At 46.3% G+C, this 24,754-nt stretch overlaps 1 protein-coding gene across 5 annotated transcripts in view; it reads right to left on the reverse strand.

Annotated features, from left to right (window-relative positions):
* The window catches only part of LOC135907182 (phospholipid-transporting ATPase ABCA3-like), a 326,965-nt gene that overhangs the window by 231,780 nt on the left and 70,431 nt on the right, over positions 1-24,754 (reverse strand). For all 5 annotated transcript variants that reach the window (XR_010565924.1, XM_065438856.1, XM_065438854.1 and 2 more), the window contains one exon: positions 7,419-7,568. Coding sequence is in view for 4 of the 5 variants with exons in the window: in XM_065438856.1 (XP_065294928.1) it covers positions 7,419-7,568 (150 nt within the window). In the remaining variant the exon portion in view is untranslated. The remainder of the gene's footprint in view (positions 1-7,418; positions 7,569-24,754) is intronic.

The raw sequence follows: 24,754 nt of genomic DNA on the forward strand, positions 1-24,754 counted from the left end.
CAAGTGTCAGAGCCAACGCCACCTATAAGGGAAGAACCAATCTTTTGTAGAAGCACTCGTTTGCGCAAGCAACCGGATCGGTTCAGAAACGACAACTCTTAACTAGAGCCTATGGGGGGGAAAGAAATGTGATAGCGCGATGCTGCGTTGTGACGTCATCGCGGTCTTGAAAGAACCATGATTCCATGCCGCGTCATCACGCCGCTCGGGCCTGTATATATTTCTGCGTACTGTTGAGTAACGTTCTTCGTTCTTCGCCCATGTCTGGCGTCAGTCATATCAAGGAGTAACGATCGACGGCGACTATCTCAACAACCTTCGGGTTGCCGGTGACATTGTTCTATTCAGCAACAATGCAGACGAGTTACAACAAATAATCGAGGATCTTAACAGAGCAAGTGTAAGAGGGGGGTTGAAGAATAATATTTAGAAGACAGAGATAATGATCTATAGGCGGGCAAAGGAACAAAGATTCAGGATCGCCAGTCAGCCCCTAGAGTCTGCTAAGAAGTAAGTTTACCTAGGTCAATTAATCACAGGGAACGCTGATAATGACAAGGAAATTGACAGAATAAATACGGGTTAGATCTGCATACGGTAGCATTGTAAGCTCCTGACTGAAGCTTACCATTATCATTGAAAAGGAAGGTGTACAATCAGTGCATTTTACCTGTGCTAACACATGGGGCGGAGACTTGGAAACTGACAAAGAAGCTTGAGATAGAGGTAAGGACCACGCAAAGAGCGATGGAACGAATATTGCTAGGGGTAACGTTAAGCGGCCGAAAGACAGTGGTTTAGATCAGAGAGCAAATGGATGTAGACGATATTCTAATTCACATCAAGAGAAAAAAATGGAGCTGGTCAGATCATGTAAGGCGCCGGTTAGATAACCGCTGGACCATTAGGGTTACAGAATACATACCAAGAGAAGGAAAACGCAGTCGAGGATGGTAGAAGAGAAGGTGGAACGATGAAATTAGGAAATTCGCTGGCGCTAGTTGGAATCGGTTGGCCTATGACAGGTGTAATTAGAGATAGCAGGAAGAGGCCATCGTCGTGCAGCGGACATAAAAGAGGCTGATGATGATGATAATAATGATAATGACGATGACGGCGGCTATCTCTATGCGCCGCCTCCCACATGTACATCCATCAACATACTATATATGGCATATATGTGTGGGAGCACACCCAGGAGCACCAGGGGCGCATATCCAGTGATCCAAACCTCCTTCAGAAGATCATCCCTGCTTACGATGGCTAGTGCTATTATTACGATTGAGAAACCGAACAATTTTCGTGCCATTTGAAAACACGTTTTCCCCCAACAGAGAAAAAAATATAGGACGAATATTGCAGCTTGATACGATAGCCGGAATTTTATTTTTCTTGTTTTGGCATTTCTGGAACTGTGCAGCAGTAGGACTTTGTTCCTGTTGGACAGATGGTCAATCAGCCATTTTACTGATAAATATATAGGGAATTCGTAGGGAATGTGTGCGGGAAAGCGCAAACCTTTCGAATTTGGATGATCGTTTTGGCCATCACGAAGACGCCTATGTCAGCCTGCTTTGTCTGCGGCGTGGTATCTAGCCTCTCAGTGATGGGAGGGCGTTCCCCATCCGTCATATTGATTGACCGGTGCTACCCCGCAGGTTTTTCATTTATTTTAAACAGGGAAATTCACGCATTGGGTGAACACAACTTTGCAAGAGCCACTCAACAACATCAATTTTGCTGTGTTATAGAGAAGCTTCGCACAAAGGAAGAAAAAGTTGATCAAGTGCATTGACTCGAATGGCGATCTTTTTGAAGGTAACTAGGAATGTTTTTCCGATGTGGAAATAATTGTGTTTTCTTATCTTGTCATATAGTCTAATTCGGGGCCTTTTGGAATTAGAGCCAATTCAATGGTGGTGCACTGCAGAGCTCAGCACTCCAGCAGTATCTCCTGATTCCTTGCTACAAACAAACGCATTTTCTATGCCGTCAAGCTAGAGTGTGCCTGTGCATTAATTTTTCTGGTACCTGTCACAGATTCTAAGCAAAAAACTCGTCATACAAGGGAACGTGAGGACTTGACGTTATGAATTTCTTAGACTCGTAGGAGGGGTAGAATTACACTTCTGAAAAGGTGAGCGCACCAGTGTTAGCTAGTACATAATTTTTTTCGCTTCCCACTTGAATTATTCTGCATATAGCGCCAACATTTGGAAGACATGACACTATCATATTTTCTAGGGTTACTAGTCATCACATTTTGTTGATGACACAAATGTCACAAAGCCATGACACAAAGGGGCAAACTTCTATGTCATGGCTAGTCTCAGAAGCGTGCCGTCGTTGCATTACAGACAGCTAAGTATCACTGTGCAATTCTTGTATCCTTTTTCGCATTGAGCAATCATTATTCGAGTTCATTAGGACTGCAGGATACCACGATACCCACTGTTTTATATAAATAAACGTTTGTGATTACTCATTTCGCCACGTTTCGACTGTCGTCAGTGATAATTATACAGAGTTTTTGTTACAATACGTTCAAGGATTTATGTTATTGCGTCATGTTTACTGGAAATTTACTGCTCATCACGTCATGATTCACTTGAGATGTCCGCGCTTTGCGGGAAAGCGGCCCGACTTTGTTGATCACTGCTGTGGTATAAAGTAGACTCGGCGGAAGACTTCTGCCGTACATTATCGCGCAATTCTGTCACTTCGTTTTCGCACACTCGTTGCAGGTGGACTATGGTGCGCAGTGGGATTTAGAGAACTCCTCTTTTATGCATTTGCTATACACGTGTGAAAAATAAATGAGCCTATGTTTGACCAGACGCACTTAGAGCGTCTAATTTTGGAAAGAAATGCACGGTAGGCATCTTATGAGCAAAACTAGTCGCTTTTAATATATAATACAGTATAATAAATACTAAAGTAATACTATTATATAATATAATAATACTATAATATAATAATATAATATAATAATACTATAATACTAATATAATATAATACAGTATATTATATTACTCACGGACATATTATATTTTACATCCTTTCAGGAAGGCTTTTGTATTGCAAAACGTGAGGTAAAATATTCTAGCCAGGCTAGAAAAACTTTAGTCCCGTTCATTTCTGCGGTTTAAATGCCAAAACCATAATTTGGTTATGAGGCACGCCGTAGTGGGGGGACAGCGGAGTAATTCTGGCCTTCAGGGGATCTTTAACGTGCCCCCAATATTCGGGACACGGGCCTTTCGGGCATTTCTTCCCCATCCAAATGCGGCAGCCACGGCGGGGATTCGAGACCGACTAGGAAAATGTTTTAGGCTTTACTTTCAGAACGCAATGTATCGTCGTGAACGATATGAGCGGGAAGACGGGAACGAGTGGAAAATAGCCTCGAAACAGAGTTAGGGCGATACGCGTATGGTGCTATCGAAAACAGAGGGGAAAAGATGCGCTCTTCTGCCAATTGTTCGCACTCCCACCTCGCCTGCTTTTGTCGACATTTGTAGGCATATCCCTGGCTGCCGATAAACGATAAGACGGTTACGTGCGCACAGACTTATAGCGAGTCATTTTATTTTTCAGTCATGCTTTTCTTTTTCTTTTCAGAGCGCAGCTCTTATGCGCTCGTTCCTGCGTTTAGCGTATGGTCATTTTCATATATATACCTCCATAGAACTTCATGTATATCTTACAGAGTGCATCATGTCACGCGTTCCAAACAGATGGACAGATTTCCCAGGGAAGTAGCTCCCGAATGCTTACGCTTCAAAACGGAGCTGCTATTGGACACGCTTCTGCATCCATAGTTATCAGTAACCTGAATATCAAACAGCTTTATCAATGTGCACTGACAATGCGAAGCTTCGCACTTTCTATAAAGAGACGCGTAGTGGGAGTGACAGCAGTTATTAGAACAGCGTCTTCCTTTCCACATTGTTTCCGATGGCGGCAGCCGCCTATCGCCCGTAGTATGGTTTGAGACTTTCTGACATGCGGCTCCTGTGTTCCCGCTCATATTGCTCACGATAGCCAATTTGGCACCTCGTGCAATTATTGTCTTCTTTATTTTACTGACATTATGCATTAGCTCACTGACAGCTTCCGCATCTAGGCGGAATCACATACAAACATTAACCTTACCTGCACTTTTGCTTTGCATATACATTTTTAGAAGCTAGGCACTAGCCAAAATGAGCACCTCAGCCTCTTCTGTTCAGAATTATTTGGTGTTGCTGTCATTATTTCTTCGAACACGGCAAGCTCCACGCTGGTATTGTCAAAAACACTGCTGAAATTGTTATTTTGTGACTTCATCCTCTACCATAAAGATATTCAGAAGCGGTGTAGCTTGAAACAATTATGTCTAGCCCTACCTTCATTTTTTTCGTTAGCCAACAAATTTTTGCTGTCTTTGACACACAAAAAAAGAATAATCGCATCCTGAATCATATATTGTAGGGCACTTGAGCTTTGCCTTACAGAACCACTCGAATGTCTACCTCGATTAAAGCATTACATACACCAATAAATATCAAAGAAATGCCCTTATGTTTATTACGCGTTCATTTCATGGGAATAGGCTGTGAATATGGTGCGTTTCCATACGAACGTTTGTCACGTTGTGAAACTAGCTCTAGCGCTGTGTTTCAAAATGAAAAAAGGGCTACGCGAATTATGAGGAAGAGACAAGCGGATCATAGATCATGGTCACGCGCTGGAATTTTGTAGAAAAACACATGGTTTTCATTGTCTGCGTGGGCGTCTGCACGACGCCGCAACAAGCAGACGAAAAAGAAGTACGTCTCTCTTGCTGCGGTGCGAAGTGAAACAAGAACACGCAGACACTCATTATTTCTCTAAACTATAATTCGTTACAGAAGCAACAGAGTCCACAAATAATAGATGTGGCCTTGAATAATTATTGAGCTCACGTAGCACGAGCGACGTCATAGCAGTGCGATGTACGCAGGTGCACTTGTGCGAGATGTCCGTCGACTGCTCGGCTGGGAGCGTGGCTCCCACGAGAAGAAGGGCAAATGGGCTTCGGTTTGAAATTTCAGCTCTTTTCATGGCGCGTAGCGATGTAATGCTTTGCAGCCACGATCACTAGCGCACATTGTATCCACGGCACTTCTCAGCTCAATATTGCCCGAAGTGGTGAGGGGCCCTTCAAAGGATGTTGTTGCATACGTCTCATATCGTCTGCGTAATATGGTGTAGTATGTGTGCTTTTTATATTGCTGTTTTGCAAGACAAATATATTCCGAGTGGAGATGTGGTTCGTTGAAGGCAACTTTACCTGCATTTTATAGGATAAGTTATGCTTTATTTTTGGAAAATTATATACAAATTTTCCCTGGGCATTGGCGAAAGGCAACTAGGTGCCCCACAAAGCGCCAGCTACCCATAAGCAGAACACTCATTGGGAATAAAAACACACACAAAAAAGAAAACAGTCATCACTGGATACAAAAGCTTGAAAAAAAGAAAGAAAACATATGATGACATCAAATACAATGAAAGTTCAGCCTTAAGGTCCCGAATTGGCAAATTGAGTAAGAAAAGGAGTGGGGGTGCTTCTATTAATCAGCACTTTTATGCAATTTTCGTTAGAGAAAGAATTGGGTCGAAAAGTGCCGGCAGCCCCTCTGCTTTTTACTTAATTATAACTTTCGGATAGTGCGGCTCTAATGGTGCTAATGCCAAACGGAAAAAAAGAAGATATGAAAAGATTACTCCATAGCAACCCGCGCACATATTAAAATGCAAAAGATACGTAAAAGCAGGTTTGAGTATCAGTAAATGGCGTACAAGAATCTTGTAAGGTTCAATGACGCTCGATAATTTGCACGCTTTAGAAATTGAAAGTATGAGTTATTTGATTTTATATTTGAATGTTGTCTTTAGAGTTATTCGTGTCGATTATAAATTGCTAGACGAGACCCCTGATACCAATGTTTGTACCGTTAAGTTTTTCCCGCAAGCAACGCATCATGTCTGCAAAATATGGGCTATTTGCACTTACGCCCCTAGGAATTTCCTTTTTGCGAGTAAAATTGGCATAGTCGATGACAAACTAAGAATTCAGTATAAAATGCACCGTCGAAAAGGCAGTGCACCAGCCCTTCAACTGTGAGAGAGCAAGTCCAGCTATTGTGTGCCAGCAGTTTAATGACTTTGCTGTACTAAGGTAATGGTAAACTAATTGTAAAATAAGACGTGGTTGTTTGAATCTAGAATGGGGCATTTGGCTGCTAACTAATCAGGAGGACTTGCGAAATTTGCCAGGATGTTCAGGATACATCCTAATACCAAGGACACAAAGACAGCACTGCAGGGAGAGATCAAAGCTGTCTTAAACTGGCGAAAGCGCTTGACGTCGTGAAGTGAACCTGATTAACTTTCGCAGACCGAGTATATAGAAATGAAAGGCGTCAAACGTTCTACTAGGGGTGCTTAACTTCACATGTGGCGACGCACTGTTAGCTCCATTAGAGCAAACCCAGAAGCAGTGACTGCGTCCCTGCTAAAGATAGCAGAAAGGGCTGTCTTCATTAGGAGCGTATTTACAGTACACTATGGTTCATCGCAAGGGTAGCTCTCCCGGTGTCACCAAACGTGCGCGTAGTAAACACACTTATGTTCTCACGGTTCTGGCTAAACAAAGTGCATGCATAGCGTAGCAATTTTTTAACTGCCAAAAGCCACCGGAGGATAGTTTGTTTTGTTGGGGTATTGTGCACTAAGAGTACAACGACGGTGAGATCGGTTTGCAAGTACCTTCTACAGTGCTGGCTAGGTTTTGTCGTACTTCCGCAACATTGCAGAATGATCTCTGCAATCGAGTAAAGCAATGCACTTCAGAGTGCGCAAACTACGAGTGATAGTATGAGGCCATCTAGTCGAGTTGTTCAAACTTGGTGAAGCCGAGCGTCTTCGCCGCCATTCTACGCGGTTCCCAATCGTCTCTCCAGACAAACTTTTCCTACAGTGAGAATGGTGCCTAAGATCTGTACGCCCGAGTACAGACTCCACACTTCTGTGTGCTCCCGGTGTTTTTCATGAAGTCGAGGCTCACAGTAATATTTTTTTATGTACAGTGTAACAGTGTTTTTTGAAGTGGACGTGGTAAATTTACCATCAAGTAGATACCATTAAGTGTTTCATTTGGTCATGTGTTTCGTTTATATTATGTAAGATGTATTGCGTGTGAGATACCTTATATAATCTTCTGCGATCACACCACAGTTGTACGCGTTCTTACGGGTCCGTAAACATTCTTTTGATTTATGATTATCATTTCTGAATTAGACGGCGCGCGCATAACCTTTTATATTTAGGTATGTACCCTCACAGTTCTGTCGGACGTGCGCGAAAAAAACATTGGGATAACTTATGCTCACCGAAGTCCCATTTTCGTTCTCTTCCTTTATTCTGGCTACCTCAAAAAGCACAAAAAAACAGAATGCTATAAAAATCGCCATTGAGAGTGGATCTTCATAGGGATCCTCATTGCCGTTAAACACCCAGCCGGGCATGGCGCCAGTGGAAACCTGCAGGAGGAAGAAATTATCAATATTTAGTGGCCATTTATAGCAAGAATGGCACTAACCATGAAATGGTATCGTTATTTACGCTTCAAATAGAAGGCGTCCAAACAAAAGATTAAATACCCATTCTGCACCTTAAATAGCTCTGACATCCAATGCATAGGTTAACATCATGTTACCACAGGTTAACAAGAGGTTAAATCAAATACAATTTTGCTTGCCTGGGAGGACGGATATGAAGTGAACTTAGCAAGCGCAGATTCTTGCCTTGCTGGGATAGTTTACCATAGTGGAGGCTTAATTGCGATTGTTGGACGAGAAGCCGCCCGATGGGATGACAGACAGCACGCCATCGCTTGCGTCGAGGACGCTTCCGAGCACTGCGTCCCCAGTGATAAAGTGTAAGGCTCGGTACGTCGACATGAAGATTTCGGGTTCCTTTTTCTCCAGCAGTGAGTCAATGGACTCCGACAGCGATTAAACCATCGTAACGTGCAAGCGACTGAAGAAGAAATACTGCAAGACGACAGAAGACGTGAGTGAGCAGGGCCCCAACGGACCGCTTACTCAGACACACAGGATTGCCTTTGGACCTCTCGACGTCTATAAAAATGTAAACTCCGTACACTGAGAGATTCTCTACACTTACCTTTGTAATGTGGCCCCGAAAGTAGTCAATGCAGTGCGTTTCAACATGAAGAAAGAACATAGTCTCAGTAGAAGTTGCGATCCAGGCTGCACTAGAAAATGTTTAAATCATGCGCATACTCATAGCTATTGCAGTCTTGTCGTTGATTATGTATGGTGGTCGCGCTAAGGTAGGCGTTATTTCCGATGTGGTGATTGATATCAGTGACAAAGAGTTCCAAAGGTTTTTGCCTTCAGCTGTGATGTTCCTTGACTTTCGTCGGTTCGGTCGCTCGGCGAGCGTCAAACTGCTTTTCAAGGAAGAAGCATTACTTTATCATGTTAAGTTGGGCTACGTGAGACACCCGGTGTATCCTTATGTTCCCCGACAACTGCAATGTTACAAGTGTCTAAAGCTAGGCCATATAAGAGTTATCTGCACAGGCGAGATGGCATGCATCCATTGTGCCGGCAGCAATCACATTACTTCGTACCCGTAAAAGAAATGAAATGGTTGAATTACCTTGGACCCCAGAAGGCTGAATCCTAGGATTGTCCTAAGCAGATAAAGGAGATAAATGTATTGTCGCGGGGAGAAAATATATGTATCTACAATATAAGCACTTACAAGGTCGTAGCTGAGTAGTGAGGGTAACACCATCTACAGGTCGTCGAGACAGTTCAACCTCGTCTTCACCTTCCAACGTCCTTTTGTCCATAGCGGCGCTAAGACGTGTGAGACATTAACCCCCAGTGGTAGAAGCATCGTCTCGATGACTCCTAGGGTGTCGAATCAGTATGTGAGTTATAGGACTTTGTGCACGAAACGTGCATGTTATCAGTTCTTGGGGGGGGGGGGGGGGAGGTAAAAGACGTCGAAGTCACATGTGATGTCTCATATGTGAGGCTGGTGACTTGGCGAAGGACTTGGTATGGCCCAACGTATCGCGGCAGCAGTTTTTCGCAAAGGGCGACGCAACGGGAGGGTAACTAAAGGAGGACAAGTGACCTAGGGCTGGCGCATTATAGAAAATACGAAGTGCGTAAAATTTTTAGGCGTATGGTTTAACGAAAACCTGTATTGGTCCATTCATGTGGAGACCCTCAGAGCCGACATTCGTAGAGCGACGGGAATGATTAACATGTTAAAGCATCTTATTCCAATGAATTTAAAGAAACAGCTATATTACACACTAATACACTCTCGTCTACACTATTCCCTTCTGGTCTGGGGAACTACTACCAAAACTAACCTTATGTCACTATATAGGCTGCAAAAAAGAGCCGTAAGGGCAGTTTGTAACCTACCTGTTCTTGCACACACTAAACCGTTTTTTGATAAGCTTGGCATACTCCATATAGATCGCCTATTTTTGCACAAGCTATCGCTCGAGGCGTTCCGTCTCCGTCAAGTTGATCACATACAATTTAATCAGACCTTCGCCACCAAGGAAACTCCGTATAATCTCAGACATGACCCAATCTCTATACCGCTTACTCGCACGAACTAAGGGAAACAGGCATTACACTTTCAAATATCAACCTTACTAAACAATAATCCCACAATACTGGAACAATTACAAACCTTGACTTCAACCTTGAGGTTCAAGAAATCTGTTAAAATGTATTTTCTTCACTACTTTATTGTATAACTTCCTTATGTACCACAATATCATTGTTTTGTTTCCCTTGTTAACATGTACTGATTGAGATTCGAATTGTTAATCGCTTTTGATATGTTATCATATTTCGAAAATTGTAATTTGTTGTGCTGTTGTTTGCTTCAGAGTGTCAACATGCTTTGGGTGCTGCAGCCTTTGTCAGGCAAGAATACTGCCTTTTGCTGCAACACCTGAGACAGCTGTATGTCTCAAACAACAAATAAATGAAATGAAATGAAATGAAATGAAATGAACGTCCCGACGATGACTGTCATAACTGTGCTTTTGGATAGTGTGAGACGCCAGAAGACAGCCGCGGGCAATGCGACATGCTGAGGCCGCGAGAACAAGGGCATTGTGACCATAAAACGTGGTCGTGGTGGCATCGGAAGGGAACAGAGAGTCATGAGGCAGGAGCGGGTCACAGCCATATAGTAGATAGAACAGAGAATAGCCAGTAATATCGCGACGCGGCGAATTGTATGCAAACGTTACGGAGGGTAATGTGCAGTCCCAATTCCGGTGATCATCTGACACGTACATGGAGAGCATGTCCATGAGTGTATGGTTGAGACGCTTGCTGCGTCCGTATGTCTGTGGATGGTAAGCCATCGTGAACTTATCAGACGTGGAGCAAGAGCAAAAAAGGCCATCGATGGACTTAGATCTTAGAAACAAAACAGTGGCTACTATCAGTGAGTTTCTGACGTAGGCCATGAGGTAGGGTCTCTCCATGAAGAAGAAAATCAGCCACATCAGTTGCGCAGCTCGTAGGGAGGGCCCGCGTTATGGCATAACGCGTGGTACAGTCTTTCGCAATGGCCACCTACTTGTTGCCCGAGGATGAAGTTGCAAATGGGTCAAGGACGTCCAGGCCGACGCGGTAACATGGCTCACTGGGAATATCTGTGGGCTGAAGGTGCCCAACGGGAGACAATGGAGGCTTCTTGCGGCGTTGGTAAAATTCGTAGGCAGCGAAGTAGCTTCAAACAGAGCGATATAGCGCAGGCAAGAAAAAGCGCATGAGCACGCGTTCGTACGTACAGGAGACACCCAAATGACCAGCGGCGGGCACATCGTATAACTGCGACAGAATTGTCGAGTGCAGAGGCTGGGGAACGACGAGAAGCAGTTCGGCACCATGTGGATCCTTATGGCGTCGGTATAAGGCCCTATCCTCAAGAACAAACATACGCATGGAAACGTCCTGTTGCTCCGAGGTAAGACATTCGAAGACGGATCACGAATATGGGTCACGACGCTGCTCGTCAGCGTTGCGTGACGAGGCGGAAATCGACTAAACGCTGGTATCTGTATTGGTTTCGGTGCCATCGGGAGGGTCGATAGGATAGCGGGAGATGCAGTCAACGTCCTCATGTAGCCGCCCAGGTTTGTAGGACACGCAAAAGCTGTACTCTTGCAGGCGTAAAGCCCAGCGGCCAAGACGGCCTGTCGGGTCTCTGAGTGTGGATAGCCAATATAAGGCATGATGATCTGTCACGATGGTGAAATGCCGAATGAACAGGTAAGGGTGGGACTTAGTAATGAACCAAACTAGGGCCAAGCATTCACGTTTTGTTATGGAGTAGTTGTGCTCTGGTGCTGGAAGAAGACGGCTAGCATACGCGATCACGCGATTGGTGTCCCGCTGTCGTTGGGACTAGATAGCGCCACTGCCATTGCCGCTGCCATCTGTACGAACTCATGTGTAGGCATGCGGATCAAAATGGCCCAACGCGGGTGGATTGATAAAGCGACTGATAAGCGTTGAAGAATTTGCAGCCTGGTCGGGTCCTGAACGAAAAGTTGTGTTCTTTTTGAGGAGGTATGTGAGAGGACGAGCGATTTCAGCAAAGTTCTTGATAAACCGCTGAATATAGGAACACTGCCCTAGGAAGCTTCGGATATCGCTAGAAGAACGCAGAAGTGGAACCTCACCAACGGCATGAACTTCATCAGGATCAAGCTGGACACCAGCAGCATCAACCAAGTGACCGAGTACTCGTATTTGGCGGTGGCTGAGATGGCATTTTGCAGAATTGAGTTGTAGGCCAGCTTGTCGAAAGACAGCAAGGATAGCTGACAGTCGGTGGACGGGGCTCATAAACGTCGGTTAAAAAAAGACATCATTAAGCTAGTAGGCGAATGTGGTTCATTTGAATCCACGCAGAAGAGAGTCAATCATGCGCTGGAAGGTAGCAGGGGCATTGCACAGTCCGAAAGGCATCACTTCATATTGGTAGAGACCATATGGGGTGACGAAGGCGGTCTTTTTGTGATCGCGTTCGTCCACTGCGATTTCCTAGTAGCCAGAGCGCAAATCAATCAGCGAAAAATAACTGGCACCGTGTAAGCAGTCCAGCGCGTCATGAGTACGCGGAAGCGGATACACGTTCTTTTTGGTAATATTACTGAGGTGACAGTGAGCGCTGCAAAGTCTCCAGGTATTGTCCTTCTTTTTAACCAGAACGACAGGTGGCGCCCACGGGCTGCCGGACGTCTCGATAACATCTTTGGAGAGCATTTTGTCCACCTCCGCTTGGATCATCTGGCGTTGAGCCGGAGACACATGGTAGGGCCACCGGTGTATAGGAGGAGCGTCACCAGTGTGGATTGGATGGGGGATGAGAGGGATTCGACTTAGCCGGCGATTGTCAAAATCAAAGACATCTTCCGGGGCCATGAGTACGCGGCGAAGGGCGCAGGCGTAACCAGGTTGTAAATCAGTAGCTATTATTGGCGCAAACTTGTTACGTGGCGTACGAGGGCCAGAAGCTGCAGCAGTGTCAAATCGTGCTTCGGTCATAAGAGCAGCTACTCCACATCCTTCAAAAGGGGCATCACTGAGAGACATATACCCTAAGGAAGCACTTACAGAGAAGAACCAAAGTACAGAAGAGGATGCCCAGCTTGATTGTTGACAACAGTTACAATTGAGTTTGGTTGTGTTGTCTGACGGGTCAGGAGGACGTCGCAAAGTGGGGAAACCACGTAAGGACCATCTCGAAGTGGTTTAGAAGGTGACCTGAGGACGTAAGTCGCAGCATCAGGCTGCAGTCGAACAAATTCAGTATAACGAAGTCGGGACTTGGGGTGGTCGGTCCGGCAAAGTCATGAGGCATTTCAGGGCGATGGGTACCGGTTGCAAAGTTAATAAGTACTGAATGGGCAGTCAGAAAGTCGATTCCAAGAATTTCTTCGTCGGGATACTCGGGCAGTACAGTGGACAGGACTAGCACTGGACGGCTGGCAATGGTAACACGGGCGGCGCACGTTCCCATCACGGCTGTCGTACTGCCTTTAGCTACTCGGACGGCAGGTGGCTCAGCAGGTATCACGATTTTATGGGGCAGCTACGAAGATCTGATCGCATAACCGACACCTGAGTGCCAGTATCGGTGAGGGCTTGAAAGGGGACATCACCAACAAAAATTTTAACAAGGTTCGGTGGAGGAGCAGGGCTCAGCAGAGGATTTGCAGTCCGAGTCGTCAATGCAGCCTCATCTCCGAGGTCTGAATTGCTTAGATTTTCGAGAAGCGGCCCGCGTAGGACGTGGAGGAGGGACGTCGAGGTGTAGGTGAACGGGAGTGACAGCATTGCGGCTAGGGCGAGCGGCTAGTGGTGTGCCCCGAGAGGCAAGGCCAGCATGATATGATTCAGAGAGGGGCGACAAAGGCCGAGGGTCTCGGTCGAGGCGGCGATCAGCATATGATCGAGGCGAGGACTACCAGCAACTACTACTGCAGTGGCGGGAGATGTGACCCACCCGGGAGCAAGCAAAGGAAATTGGCCTGTCATCCGGTGTTCGCGACTCAGAGAAGTTCCGATATCAATTCGGGAACGACTGTCGATGTGCAGCAGAGGCAATGAATGAGCGGTAGGGGTGGGACGTGGGCAGATGGCAGACTGGATGCCCACGTTTGCAATTTGTTGGTGGACAAGAGCTTCAATGACCGGAATGGTCATGTTGTCATGCGTGTGGGAGCAGTGAGACGTTGGAGCCATAGCCTCAATTTCGCGACAGATGACCTGTGTGAAGCTTGGCGTTGTAGACGGATGTGACGCCAGAGGGTCGTTGCAGGAGAAAGTTAGTTAATTAATTTGGGTTTAATGGCACAACCGCAACTAAGGCCATGCTGCGCCAGTCACAAGTCAAAAGAAAACGGAAAGTTAGAGCAGGTAAACCTGCATTGCATTACAGTTCGTGTAAATAACCAGTTGTATCTAAAAGGTGGCATAGGTTAGTAAATGGCACTATCGGGTCATCTACCAGAAAAAGGCCAGGGTGTAAAGGTATATGGAAAATATATACGTTGTGTAAAAGCGTCCATCGCCCTGTTTAAAAGTGTGGAGAACTTATAAGGATATGTAGTACTATAAGAGGTTCATTGCTTTTTTCGCAAGTCGGTGGGTTTTCTTTTTGGAGGAGAAAGTTGTGTGTTACATGTGTGTGTGCTATCCGAAGTCGACACAGGATCACCTCATAGAACCGTTGCTGCTGAGTGCACGACTTCCACTCACCAATTACGGGTTTAGTAAGATGTAGCTTGTTGCTTATACAATGGTCCCATTCTTGTTGTCATATTGATATCACGGCCTTCCTAATCGCAGGGATACTATCCTTGAATGGAAGGGTTGTGTTATGTATTTGTGCGCTGCCACTGATGCACACCTATTCGTTGCTTCATTACCGTGTATACCAACATGGCTTGGTGCACAGCAGAACGTAATACACCTGCCGTATTTGTTTAACGTTACGGTGTTTGAAATAGCCCCTATCAGGTGTTCGCATTCGGATTTGATGTGAAGAGCCTTCAGCGTGCCTAATGAATCAGTGTGTATGCGTGTTCGCGTTTTTCAGCGATAACATTTTAACCACAGTCCATATGGCATAGACTTCAGCTGTATAGACAGAGGCGTGCTGTGGCAAACGAATACTTCTTTCGCAATGTTCCTTTATGGCCGCCACACCCACGTGTTCGTTTGTTTTAGAGCCATCAGTGTAAAATTCTATGTAATTTTGATATTTGTCCTGAAGAGCGCGGAATTCTTGTATAGTTTGTTCGTTTAGGCTGTCTTTCGTCTTTAAGTGTGTCAATGTCCAGTCACATAATGGTGCGAAATCATACCGCGGGGGCAAACAACTGGGGCTTTCTGGCAACCTGGAGGACTTCGCGAGGAATGTCCTAATCCCGAATATATTCCTTATATCGCAGGACAGGAGGCTTAATCATGTTCGGTTTGTTTGTATACTGTAAGCGTGAGTTCCACTGTGTGACAATGCTCAAACATATGTGTTGTGGTGAGGACTGAATTAGGAGTACGTAAGAAAACGTTAGTGGCACTTTGCGCTGCTGTCAAGTAAGTTCATTACAGTCAACACATAAGCTCTGCGCAGGCGATGTTCTGTAAGCACCACTTGCCAATCGTAGTCCCATGTTATGAACTGGATCAAGTCATTGAATGTAAGACTGTCTGGCTGAACCGTATGTGATGCTCCCATAGTCTAATATGCGTCGCAACAAAGCACGGTAAATGCGTAGCCGACATTTACGATCAGAGCCCTAGCGCTTCCGGGACAGAATTTTGAGCACGTTAAGTGCATTGTTCACTTTTATTTTAAGGGTATTTATGTGCGCCAGAAAGTTCAACTTTTTATCAGACAGAACACCCAGAAAGTTGTGTTTCTGTTTTATTGGTAGTGTGGCTTCTGGTAGCTTAAGGGTGGATCTGGTGTTGTGGGCCACTTTTTTTGTGTAAAGACAACATTGGTAGTTTTTTCACTTGAGAAGGAAAAACCGTTTTCAGGCACCCACTGCGTTTGTTTAGTGTAATTCGAATTTGCCGTTCTCAGGTGTCCAGCTTTGATGCACAACATGCAATTTGTAGATCATCCACATATAATTAATGTATTACAGAGGATGGAATTACCTCATTGACCGAGTTCATTTTCCCAACAAACACAGTTGCGCTTAATACGCATCCTTGTGGCACACTATTTTCCTGAATGAATATACGTGACAGCACCGTTCCTAGACGCACTTGGAATGTTCTGCCCGACATGAAATTGGCTAGACATTTGAGAATTCTACCGCGGATTTCTAAATCTGCTTAGTCCCTTAACATACTAACCTCCATGTTGTGTCGTACGCCTTTTCTAGGTCAAAGAAAACAGTGAGACAACATTGCTTGTGTAGAAAGGCCGCGCGTATCTCGTGTTGTAGCCGGACTAGGTGATCCGTTGTCGAGCAGCCTTTCTTGTACCCACACTGTTGGCTATCTAGCAGGTTCTCTGTTTCAAGGACGTATGTCAATGTTATGTTTATAATGGCTTCATAAGGCTTTGCAAGACAGTTTGTGAGTGCTATGGGTCTGTAGCTGGTTTCTGTTGTGGGAGGTTTTCCAGCTTTCAAGAAAGGAATTATGATGGCTTTTTTCCACTCAGTCGGAATTTTTCCAGTTTCCCAGATCATATTAAAAACGAAGCATGGTTTCAACAGCATAAGGAGATAGATGAGCGAGCATTGCGCAATGTACTCTGTCCGGACCAGGTGAAGTTTGTTGTCAGAGTTCAGTACTCCATTGATTTCCGGTAGTGTTAAGGTGGCATTATAGATCTCTCTGAACTTCCTGTGGTCGGAAGCTTTAGTTTTTCCACGGATTGCTTATATTTTAGAAATGTACCAGAATAGTTTACTGAGCTTGATATATGATGAAAATGCTGCGCTAATATGTCTCCTGGTTTTACTACATTTGTTTGTGTGCCTGGGGGTGAAAGTATGGGTATCATGTAAGGAGCGCAGTCACCTCTAAACTTAAGAACCCATTCCTACATTCTTTCAGAAGTTATCAAGCTAGTATTGACGAAATAATTTTTCCAGGACTGTCTTTCGGCTTGTCTGCGTTTGCACCTGGCTTTCGCTTTTGCTTTTTTGAAGGAGAGTATATTATCTTGTGTTCGGCATCGCCGAAAGATACCCCACGCTTTTTGTAGTTTTTTTCGTTTGCGTACATTCCTTCGTCCAGGTTTTAGGTTTTTCTTAGAAAACCAGAAGATTGTGGGATTGTCTCCTCTGCTGCAGGAAGTATCTTATCATTCATATCGTCTATGGTTAACTCTTGTGATATGTTATCCAGAGTGGCCTTTTCAGTAAAGAGAGATCACTCTGGTAGATGGAGTTTCTAACAGGGTGGTATTAATGGGTTGGTAGGAAAAGGTGATGTTCTTTTAATGATAGCAACCATATGGTCACCACCATAGGGGTTGTCAACAACACTCCATTGAAATTCGCCAAAGAGAAATGGAGAGCACAGCGCGAGATCTAGGAAACTCATTGCTCCTGTGTTTGAGGAGTAGCAAGTTGCCGCACCGGTGTTTGAAGGACATATGTCGTTCGTAAGGCTAAAATCTCCAGGCGTGACTCCTGGCGTCAGTTATTTTATTACGCCATAACGTGTTATGTGCGTTAAAATGACCGCCTACTAAATATGGGTCAGATGGCTGGTTTAAATATAACTCTAGATCTCTTATAGTAAAATGTGAATGAGGCGAAATGTATACCGAACAAATCATGATGGTTTTGTGAGCTAAAACGGTGACAGGAATAGCCTCTATGTGACTGTTAATTGGAACTTCTCTGGCTGCAATACCTCCCTGCAGAACAATGGCTACACCACCTGACATCCAGTTCAGCTGAGTACGGTCGCGCCGTACAACAGTGGAACCTATTAAAATATTTTTGTGTTTTTCACTCAGTTTTGTTTCCTGTAAGCATAAGGTCACAAGAGAGAAGTTAAATAACAGATCGTTTATGTCACCTAAGGTATCTAAAGGACCTCTACAATTACAATGGATAATAAAAGCCATTATGAAATTGAAAGGCAAAAATTATATTAACGAGCGAATAGGAGATAAGAAAGATACGAGGCGACACAGATCTAAAGAAGGCAAATACAAAGGAGCGATAACTTTTAGGTTATCGCTTTCCTATTTTCTGCAGTTATTGGGACTTTGTCCCTATTTCGGTGCTCGGGAAAGCGCTTGTCCTTCGGTGTCGATGACACCGGGGCTTTTGCGTCGACCTCCATCTCTCTCTTTGAGGCGCTGGAGGACCGAGAATAGAGCGCCGAGGTACGTGTCTCGGGCCTTGGAGTTCGTTTCATCTCAGGGCCCTGCAGGACTGGTTTCTGCAGGGCCTTTGAAGAGGATGGAGCAGCGCCGGCTGTTTCCACCCCGGGGGCGGGAGGGGTCACTGCGGGATCACTATGCGTGGGCTCGGAGGACTCCTGAGGCCTCTGTGACACTGCCCCCACCTGCGTCACATCGGCATAACGTCTTCGCGAATGGTACGACAATCGCTTCCTTGCTTCAAAGAACGAGATTTTTTCCTTAACAATTAGTGCAATTACTTTCTTTTCCTTTTTACAGAGTGGGCAAGAGCGCAAGTAAGCTGGATGATCTCCTTTGCAGGTAACACAATGTGGCGAAGAGTTGCAGTTCTCACATTGCTGATCAGTGGAGCTGCATTTACCACAGATTATTTGGCTTCAGCATGCACATGAAGCATGTCCGAACCTTTGGCACTTGAAACATCGTCTGGCGTTCGGGATATATGGTCTGATATTAACATTAAGATCACCTTCATCAAGCGAGGTTGGCATTACGCTTGTTCCGAAGGTGAGTATAATATGACTGGTGGAGATTTCTCGGTCGTTTGTGGGGATGACTATTCTTTGCACTTTAGTAACATTTTGTTCCAGGAAACCTTCCAGCAGTTCCTCATCGCTGAAGGCAATAAAGTGTTCGTCAGATATTACTCCACTGCTTGTATTAAGTGATCTGTGGGCTGAAACAGTCACCGTTGCGTCGCCAATACCAGTAAGTTCAGAGAGCTTCTCTGCTTGATCATTATCATTAGTTCTAGGAGGAGGTCCCACTAGACATTTTGGAGGCTTTGTATATTTGACCGATTTCGTCTTTCAGACATTTAGCTACGAGGAATGGTTTGTTGCTTTCGCTGTGGACTATATAGTACTTGGGAAAAGATGGCGCATTGCTCCGGAAGGAGAATCGCAACGGCACTTCGGTGCGGCATCTTTTCAGGCGCCGATAATAGATAGCAGAGGCTTGCACTGCCATAAGAAAATGTGTATGCCCTGCAACAGCACTGGCTGCCCGCCACGGAGCCCAACGAGGGGATGGGGTAGAGCTTGTATACAACCCTGCACAGCGCCAGCCGTACGCCGTCACTATAACCAAATATGGTGTACCCAAGTTAGGATAGTCACACCAGGTTAACCCTTGCCGCAAGGAAAAAAGAAGTAAATGGAAGGGAGAAGAAGACAGGAAAGGTGAAAAAGTGAGAGATAGAGGCGAAGATTTGAGAAAAGAGAAACAGGAAAAGGCGACTGCCGGTTTCCTCCAGGTGGGTCAGTCTGGAGGTGTCGTCTATGTGAAGCAGAGGGAAAAGGGGTGTGTTGCCTCCACCAGGAGGGGGGGGGGAGGCTGAAAGGTCCAAACACCCAGCATCAGCTGAACCCCCACGATTCCCCTTTCCTCAGACACGGCTACGCCGCGCACGGCTAGACGCGGGAGGGTCCAAACCTCGTGTTGTCGGGTAGTAGGTGTCGCAACACACCAAACGCCTGCTGATGCAGACGCCCCTGCGGGGGTTGCAGGAGGAAGTGGCAGCCGTATTCGGAAGCCGGTCGAAGCATTGCACGATACGTTTGCTTTTCGCTTTCTCAAAATCCCGGCATTCCTTAATGTTAGACTCAACCGTTGAACAGTTCCTGCAAAGCAGGAGGTTGAACGCATCGGCCGCGATGCCCTTCAATATGTGTCCAACCTTATCGCCCTCCAGCATTTCGCGTCCGCTTTACGGCAGAGAGCCAGAACGTCCTGAATATACGCGACGAACGATTTGGTTGATATCTGGTCACGGGACGCCAGCTGTTGCTTGGACTCCACTGGACGTCCCACAGGTCTTCCGAAAAGATCGCGTAGCTTTTCCTTGCAGGAGTGCCAGCTTATAATGTCGGTTTCATGCGTCTCGAACCACAACTTCGCGGTTCCTCCCAAGTAAAAGATCACGTTGCCCAGCAAAAGTGTGCCATCCCACTTGTGCTTACCGACGCGTCCATATGACGTCAGCCAATCATCGACGTCGGCCTTGATAGTGCCGATGAAGATTCCCCGGTGACGTAGCTGGTTCAGAACTTTTAACGCCGGTGTCTGCACGGCGGGAGCAGCGTCAGTAGTCATAACAGTGGAGCCGATGTGACGACCAAAGTGAAGATCCAGGGCCCACTTCTGGCGACAGTACCCTGCACGTCCGCCAAAATGTTACGGGGAGGAAATATATGTATTTGCAATATATGCAGTGACAAAGTGGTAGCTCAGTAGTGAGGGTAACACCTTCTACCGATCGTCGAGACACTTCAACCTCCTCTTCACCTCCCAACACCCTTTCCTCCCCAAACTCGTAAGTGAAAATATTGATCGAGATAAGCAAGACCGCGTGTCCCAAAAAGAGGCGGCAACATCAGTGCAGCACCTCAGACGACGATCGGGTCGTCGATGGGCATAGGCTGTAGGTCCAAGGGAGAGCTCACTGACTCCAACGTAGCAGGTCGAACAGAATGTAGCTGAATCGGAATAGATAGATCTATCCATAGCATCGCTTGAAACAAGCCGCGCAAGCCTGGGATCCAATATATTCTAGCAGCTATTGTCACCTTCCTCGGCCGCATTTTATGCACGGTGCACTCCAATGCGTGTCTCGTGCCTCTTGCTGCAAGCTTCGCGATTAGATGAAAATTCAACAAGAATGAAAAAAGTTTCTGCGGCTGTTGCCATCGGTTCGAATGGTTTTCGGGTCGTTCGCTTCTTAACTCACCCACTGCTGCAGCCGTACCTCGGTCCCTATAACGTGGTGAGCCTGACGTTATTGTACGGTGAGCACGACGTCATGGCCGAAGCCACGAATGTAAGACTGACGATCAGCGCAGAGGGCCTCGCCGCTGTGCAGATGCACCTGGCGCACTCATGGCCACAAAATCCTGCAGTCTGGTTTACGCAGGTGGAGGCGATCTTTGAACTCCGGCGCATTACCTCGCTGCGCGCGAAGTTCCTCCACACTACATTGGCACTATCTACAGAGCTCATTACCGTATTGCAAGACGTTATAGACGCATCCCACTACACCACACCCTATGATCAGTTTAGTCCGACGATTCTGCAAAGCAAGTCCATGTCTCTGCGCAGACGCTTCCAGCAGCTTCACAAGGACGAGGAGCTCGGCGGCCATCGACCATCGGAACTTGTACTTCGCATGCAGCAGCTTATCAGTGACTGCAGGCTGGATGCGAACAGCCCGTTGCTTCGTGAACGGATCTATCAGCACGTGTTGCAGAATCTGGTGGTCGCCTTGGCTACCACACTGAAACACCTGTTACTCAAAAATGTTGTACAGCTTACCGTTTGCATCGCCGAATATTCAGCCACAGGCATCGTGGCAGCAAGGACTGTTCTGCTGTCACACCTCGAAGATCGGCAGTCTGGCCTTGCGAAAATGACTGACGAGGTTGCTGGGACCATTAATTACATCACTACAGTCATCGTCCCACTGTCGACACCGCGACCGCGATTGCGCTTGCAGATTACCTTCAAGGCCCAGCTCCCGTTCTGGCCCTCGACACGGCGCATACTGCAGATATCATAACAAATTCGGTACCAGCGCACGTCAATGCCGTTCCCCTTGCAGTTGGAAGGAAAGCATGCCGCAGAGTAACTAATGGCGGCATGTTTTAGATAGATTTCGTGAAGGCCTTCCGTCAAATCCTTGTCGAGCCAGCAGACACTGCGCCATTATCAGAGTTTTCAAGTACGCCCGCATGCCGTTCAGACGGAGAAACGCTGCTCACACCTTGCAGTGGTTTCAAAACGAGGCCACCCAAGTACTCCTCTTCGTCTTTGCGTACTTCGATGATCTACTGATGGCTAGTATTATTCCTGAGCAGCATAACTACAATTTGCACCTGCTATTTTCTCTGCTTCAGGAACATGGCCTTCTAATCAACCCTGCAAAATGTGTCATTGGTGTGCATGACATTCGATTCTTCGGACACCGCGTGACTCTCGGAGGAATCAGAACATTGGAATATAATGCTCAATGCTTTCGAAATTTAGGTCGCCCAACGTCCCTGCGAAAGCTCACCGAGTTCATTGGGCTGTTGAACATCCACCGCCGTTTTCTTTTCAACATTACCCAAATTATTATACTGCTGACCGTTCTTCTCAAGCCATTAAAATCCGACCGCTCCACTATCCCGAACATCCGACGCCGAAGAGTCTTTCCAACCAGCCAGAAACGTATCGGCAGATGTCACCCGGCTATGGCATCGTTTACATGTTGGAGAAGGCGTCTTATTAACGTTGCATCGAGTGTGGCTGCCGGCACCACATTACCAGAATTCCGTCGACAACAGTTCCAATTAAAACAGTTCCATATGACAACCTGGGTTTCTTTCCGAGAAGCCGAAGCTTGCGCAAACGCGCTGTAGCGTGGTCAGCCGCTATCTGGTTACGGTATAGATGGGCTTTCCGTTTGTTCGAGCACCTGCTGGAAGGAGCAAGCTTTCACGTCCTGAAGGATCATAATCCTTTGACGTTCGCTTTTCGCGGTACTCATAACACTTATACCACACCAGAGATACAGCATCTCTATTTCATCTACGAGTTCACCGTGGACGCACGACACATTGGAAGCCCTGTCAACGCAGCCGCAGATGTATTCTTCCGTATTTGTGCAATATCCATGGTCACACTTTACTTTGAAGAAATTACAACAGCCCAGTGTTTAGATGTCAAACTTCGGGACCTTCAGTCCTCTACAATGCCATTAGCATTCTCCAATGTGTCCTTTTTATTTTGTTGAGGCACTATCACTTTCGACGTGTCAAGGGGCCCAACACACCCATTCGTTGTGTTCCGACTCCAACATCAAGTATACGGCAAGCCACACAGTGCAACCTAATCCGAAGTTCGTGCCACTCAGCGTCTAATTGCATGCAGCTTTGTGCGGTTGAGTGCTAACTTTGAAGAGCGCCTCTCGGCTCACGAATGCCTTCACTCTCAACTCTTGAAGACGACATGACATGCTAAGCCTCCATTTCACTCCTTTCTTCCACCCGATGCCCTGTTGGATCCCACTTACACCGACATCGTTGTCCCGCTCGCTACATGTACTCTAAAACCAGTTGCACCCATTGGAGTGTATATTTGCCAGACAACAATAATCGCCAGTGGTCGTGCTTGCATTTTGTTTCTTGAAAAAGCTGCGCTCGGCACTTTCCTGTTGAGAATGCTCTGTGATGCTGATAACGTGCATGCCCTTCGTGACTTGGAAGTACCGGGCTGGCAGCCTTAAATAAGGGAAATGCGGGCAAAGGCAGATTATTGTTTTGGGGCAAATACACACCCCAAAAGGTGCAACTACTTTCAGAGTGTACTTGTGTTGACCATCATACCCTCTCGGCTGAACCATGTCCTCGCAACGACAAACAGTGGTGTCCACATTTGTAAGTAGCTGGATCTCGCGCTTTGGATGCCCCAGCGTTGTTACGACCAATCGCGGTTGACAGTTCACACGTTATTTCCTCGGCGAACTCATGTGCCGGCTTGGTGTCTGCCATATCCATAGCATTCCGTATTACCCGTCGGCAAATGAAATGGTTCAGAGCCTTACTATTAACACAAAGCCGCCTTGATGGCACGCCAGGATTGCTCTTCTTGGTATGAAGACCCTCCTCTCGTCTTGCTATGGGTGCACTGCTCTTTGAAGGAAGACCTCAGCCGCACGGTTGCGGAGATGGTCTATGACACAACGTTGTGGTTGCCGAGTTAGTTTTTCGCACCAGCTACACTTGACACGCCGAATCCCAACAGCTATGTTCAGCAGGTCCACCTCTTTTGTTCACGCTTGCGTCCTTGCCTTAGTCGGGTTCCAAACTGAAGTAGTATTTTTTGAGCAAGGAGATGCCAACAGTGACCCATGTTTTCGTAGGGCGTGAAGGCATTCGACCATCTCTTACGCCTACTTATTACGGCACTTTCAAGGTACACAAGCGTACAGATAAGAACAGTTACCATCGACTTTACCGCACGTGAATAAATTGCGACGATAAACAAAGTCAAAAGAACCAAACTTGCAGCCCCCCTATGATTATCCGCTTTCAAGAATTTTACAACTGCTGAAATGACGGATCTAGCCGATCGTCCGGCATCAAAGCCTGTTTCTTGGGCACCGCTGCACCACTGTTCTTCTAAAAATGGGGGAGCTCTCGAACAGCCATCGGCATCTTCCTCTGCTGCCTTCTATATGGGGCGCGCTCCGGCGCGCATGTCTCATGTCTCGAGCTGCAAGCTGCGAGTTTAGAAGAAAATGGAAGACGAATGAAAAAAAAAGCATCCTCGGTTGTTGTCATTGGCCCGAACGGTTCTCAGGTCTTTCGCTCGGTGACTCACACGTTGTTATAGTGGGCCTAACCTCGGTCTTTATAGCATGATCACACTTGCCCAATGCGTACACGGGCCTTAATCTCTCGACGAGAGCAAGGACAGCGCAATGAAAAATCATCGGACTTTGTCATCAGAGCCATACTAGCTGCGACAAATATTCCACACCCTGCAACTGCTACTGTCTGACTAAAATACGCCAGTGGCGCTAACAGTGGCCAAAATTATGAAAGCTATAGACAAGTTCCTAGCTACACTACAGTTACCTCTACCACTGTCCGCTAAAATAATTGTGCTGTGTAGTGTACACGTACGCGTTGCTCAGAAACAGTATGCTGTGCAGCTTTCATCATCGAGTTCGCCACACCACCACCCTTGTTCC

The sequence above is a fragment of the Dermacentor albipictus genome, chromosome 9 (assembly GCF_038994185.2).
Source record: "Dermacentor albipictus isolate Rhodes 1998 colony chromosome 9, USDA_Dalb.pri_finalv2, whole genome shotgun sequence".
Lineage (NCBI taxonomy): Eukaryota > Metazoa > Arthropoda > Arachnida > Ixodida > Ixodidae > Dermacentor > Dermacentor albipictus.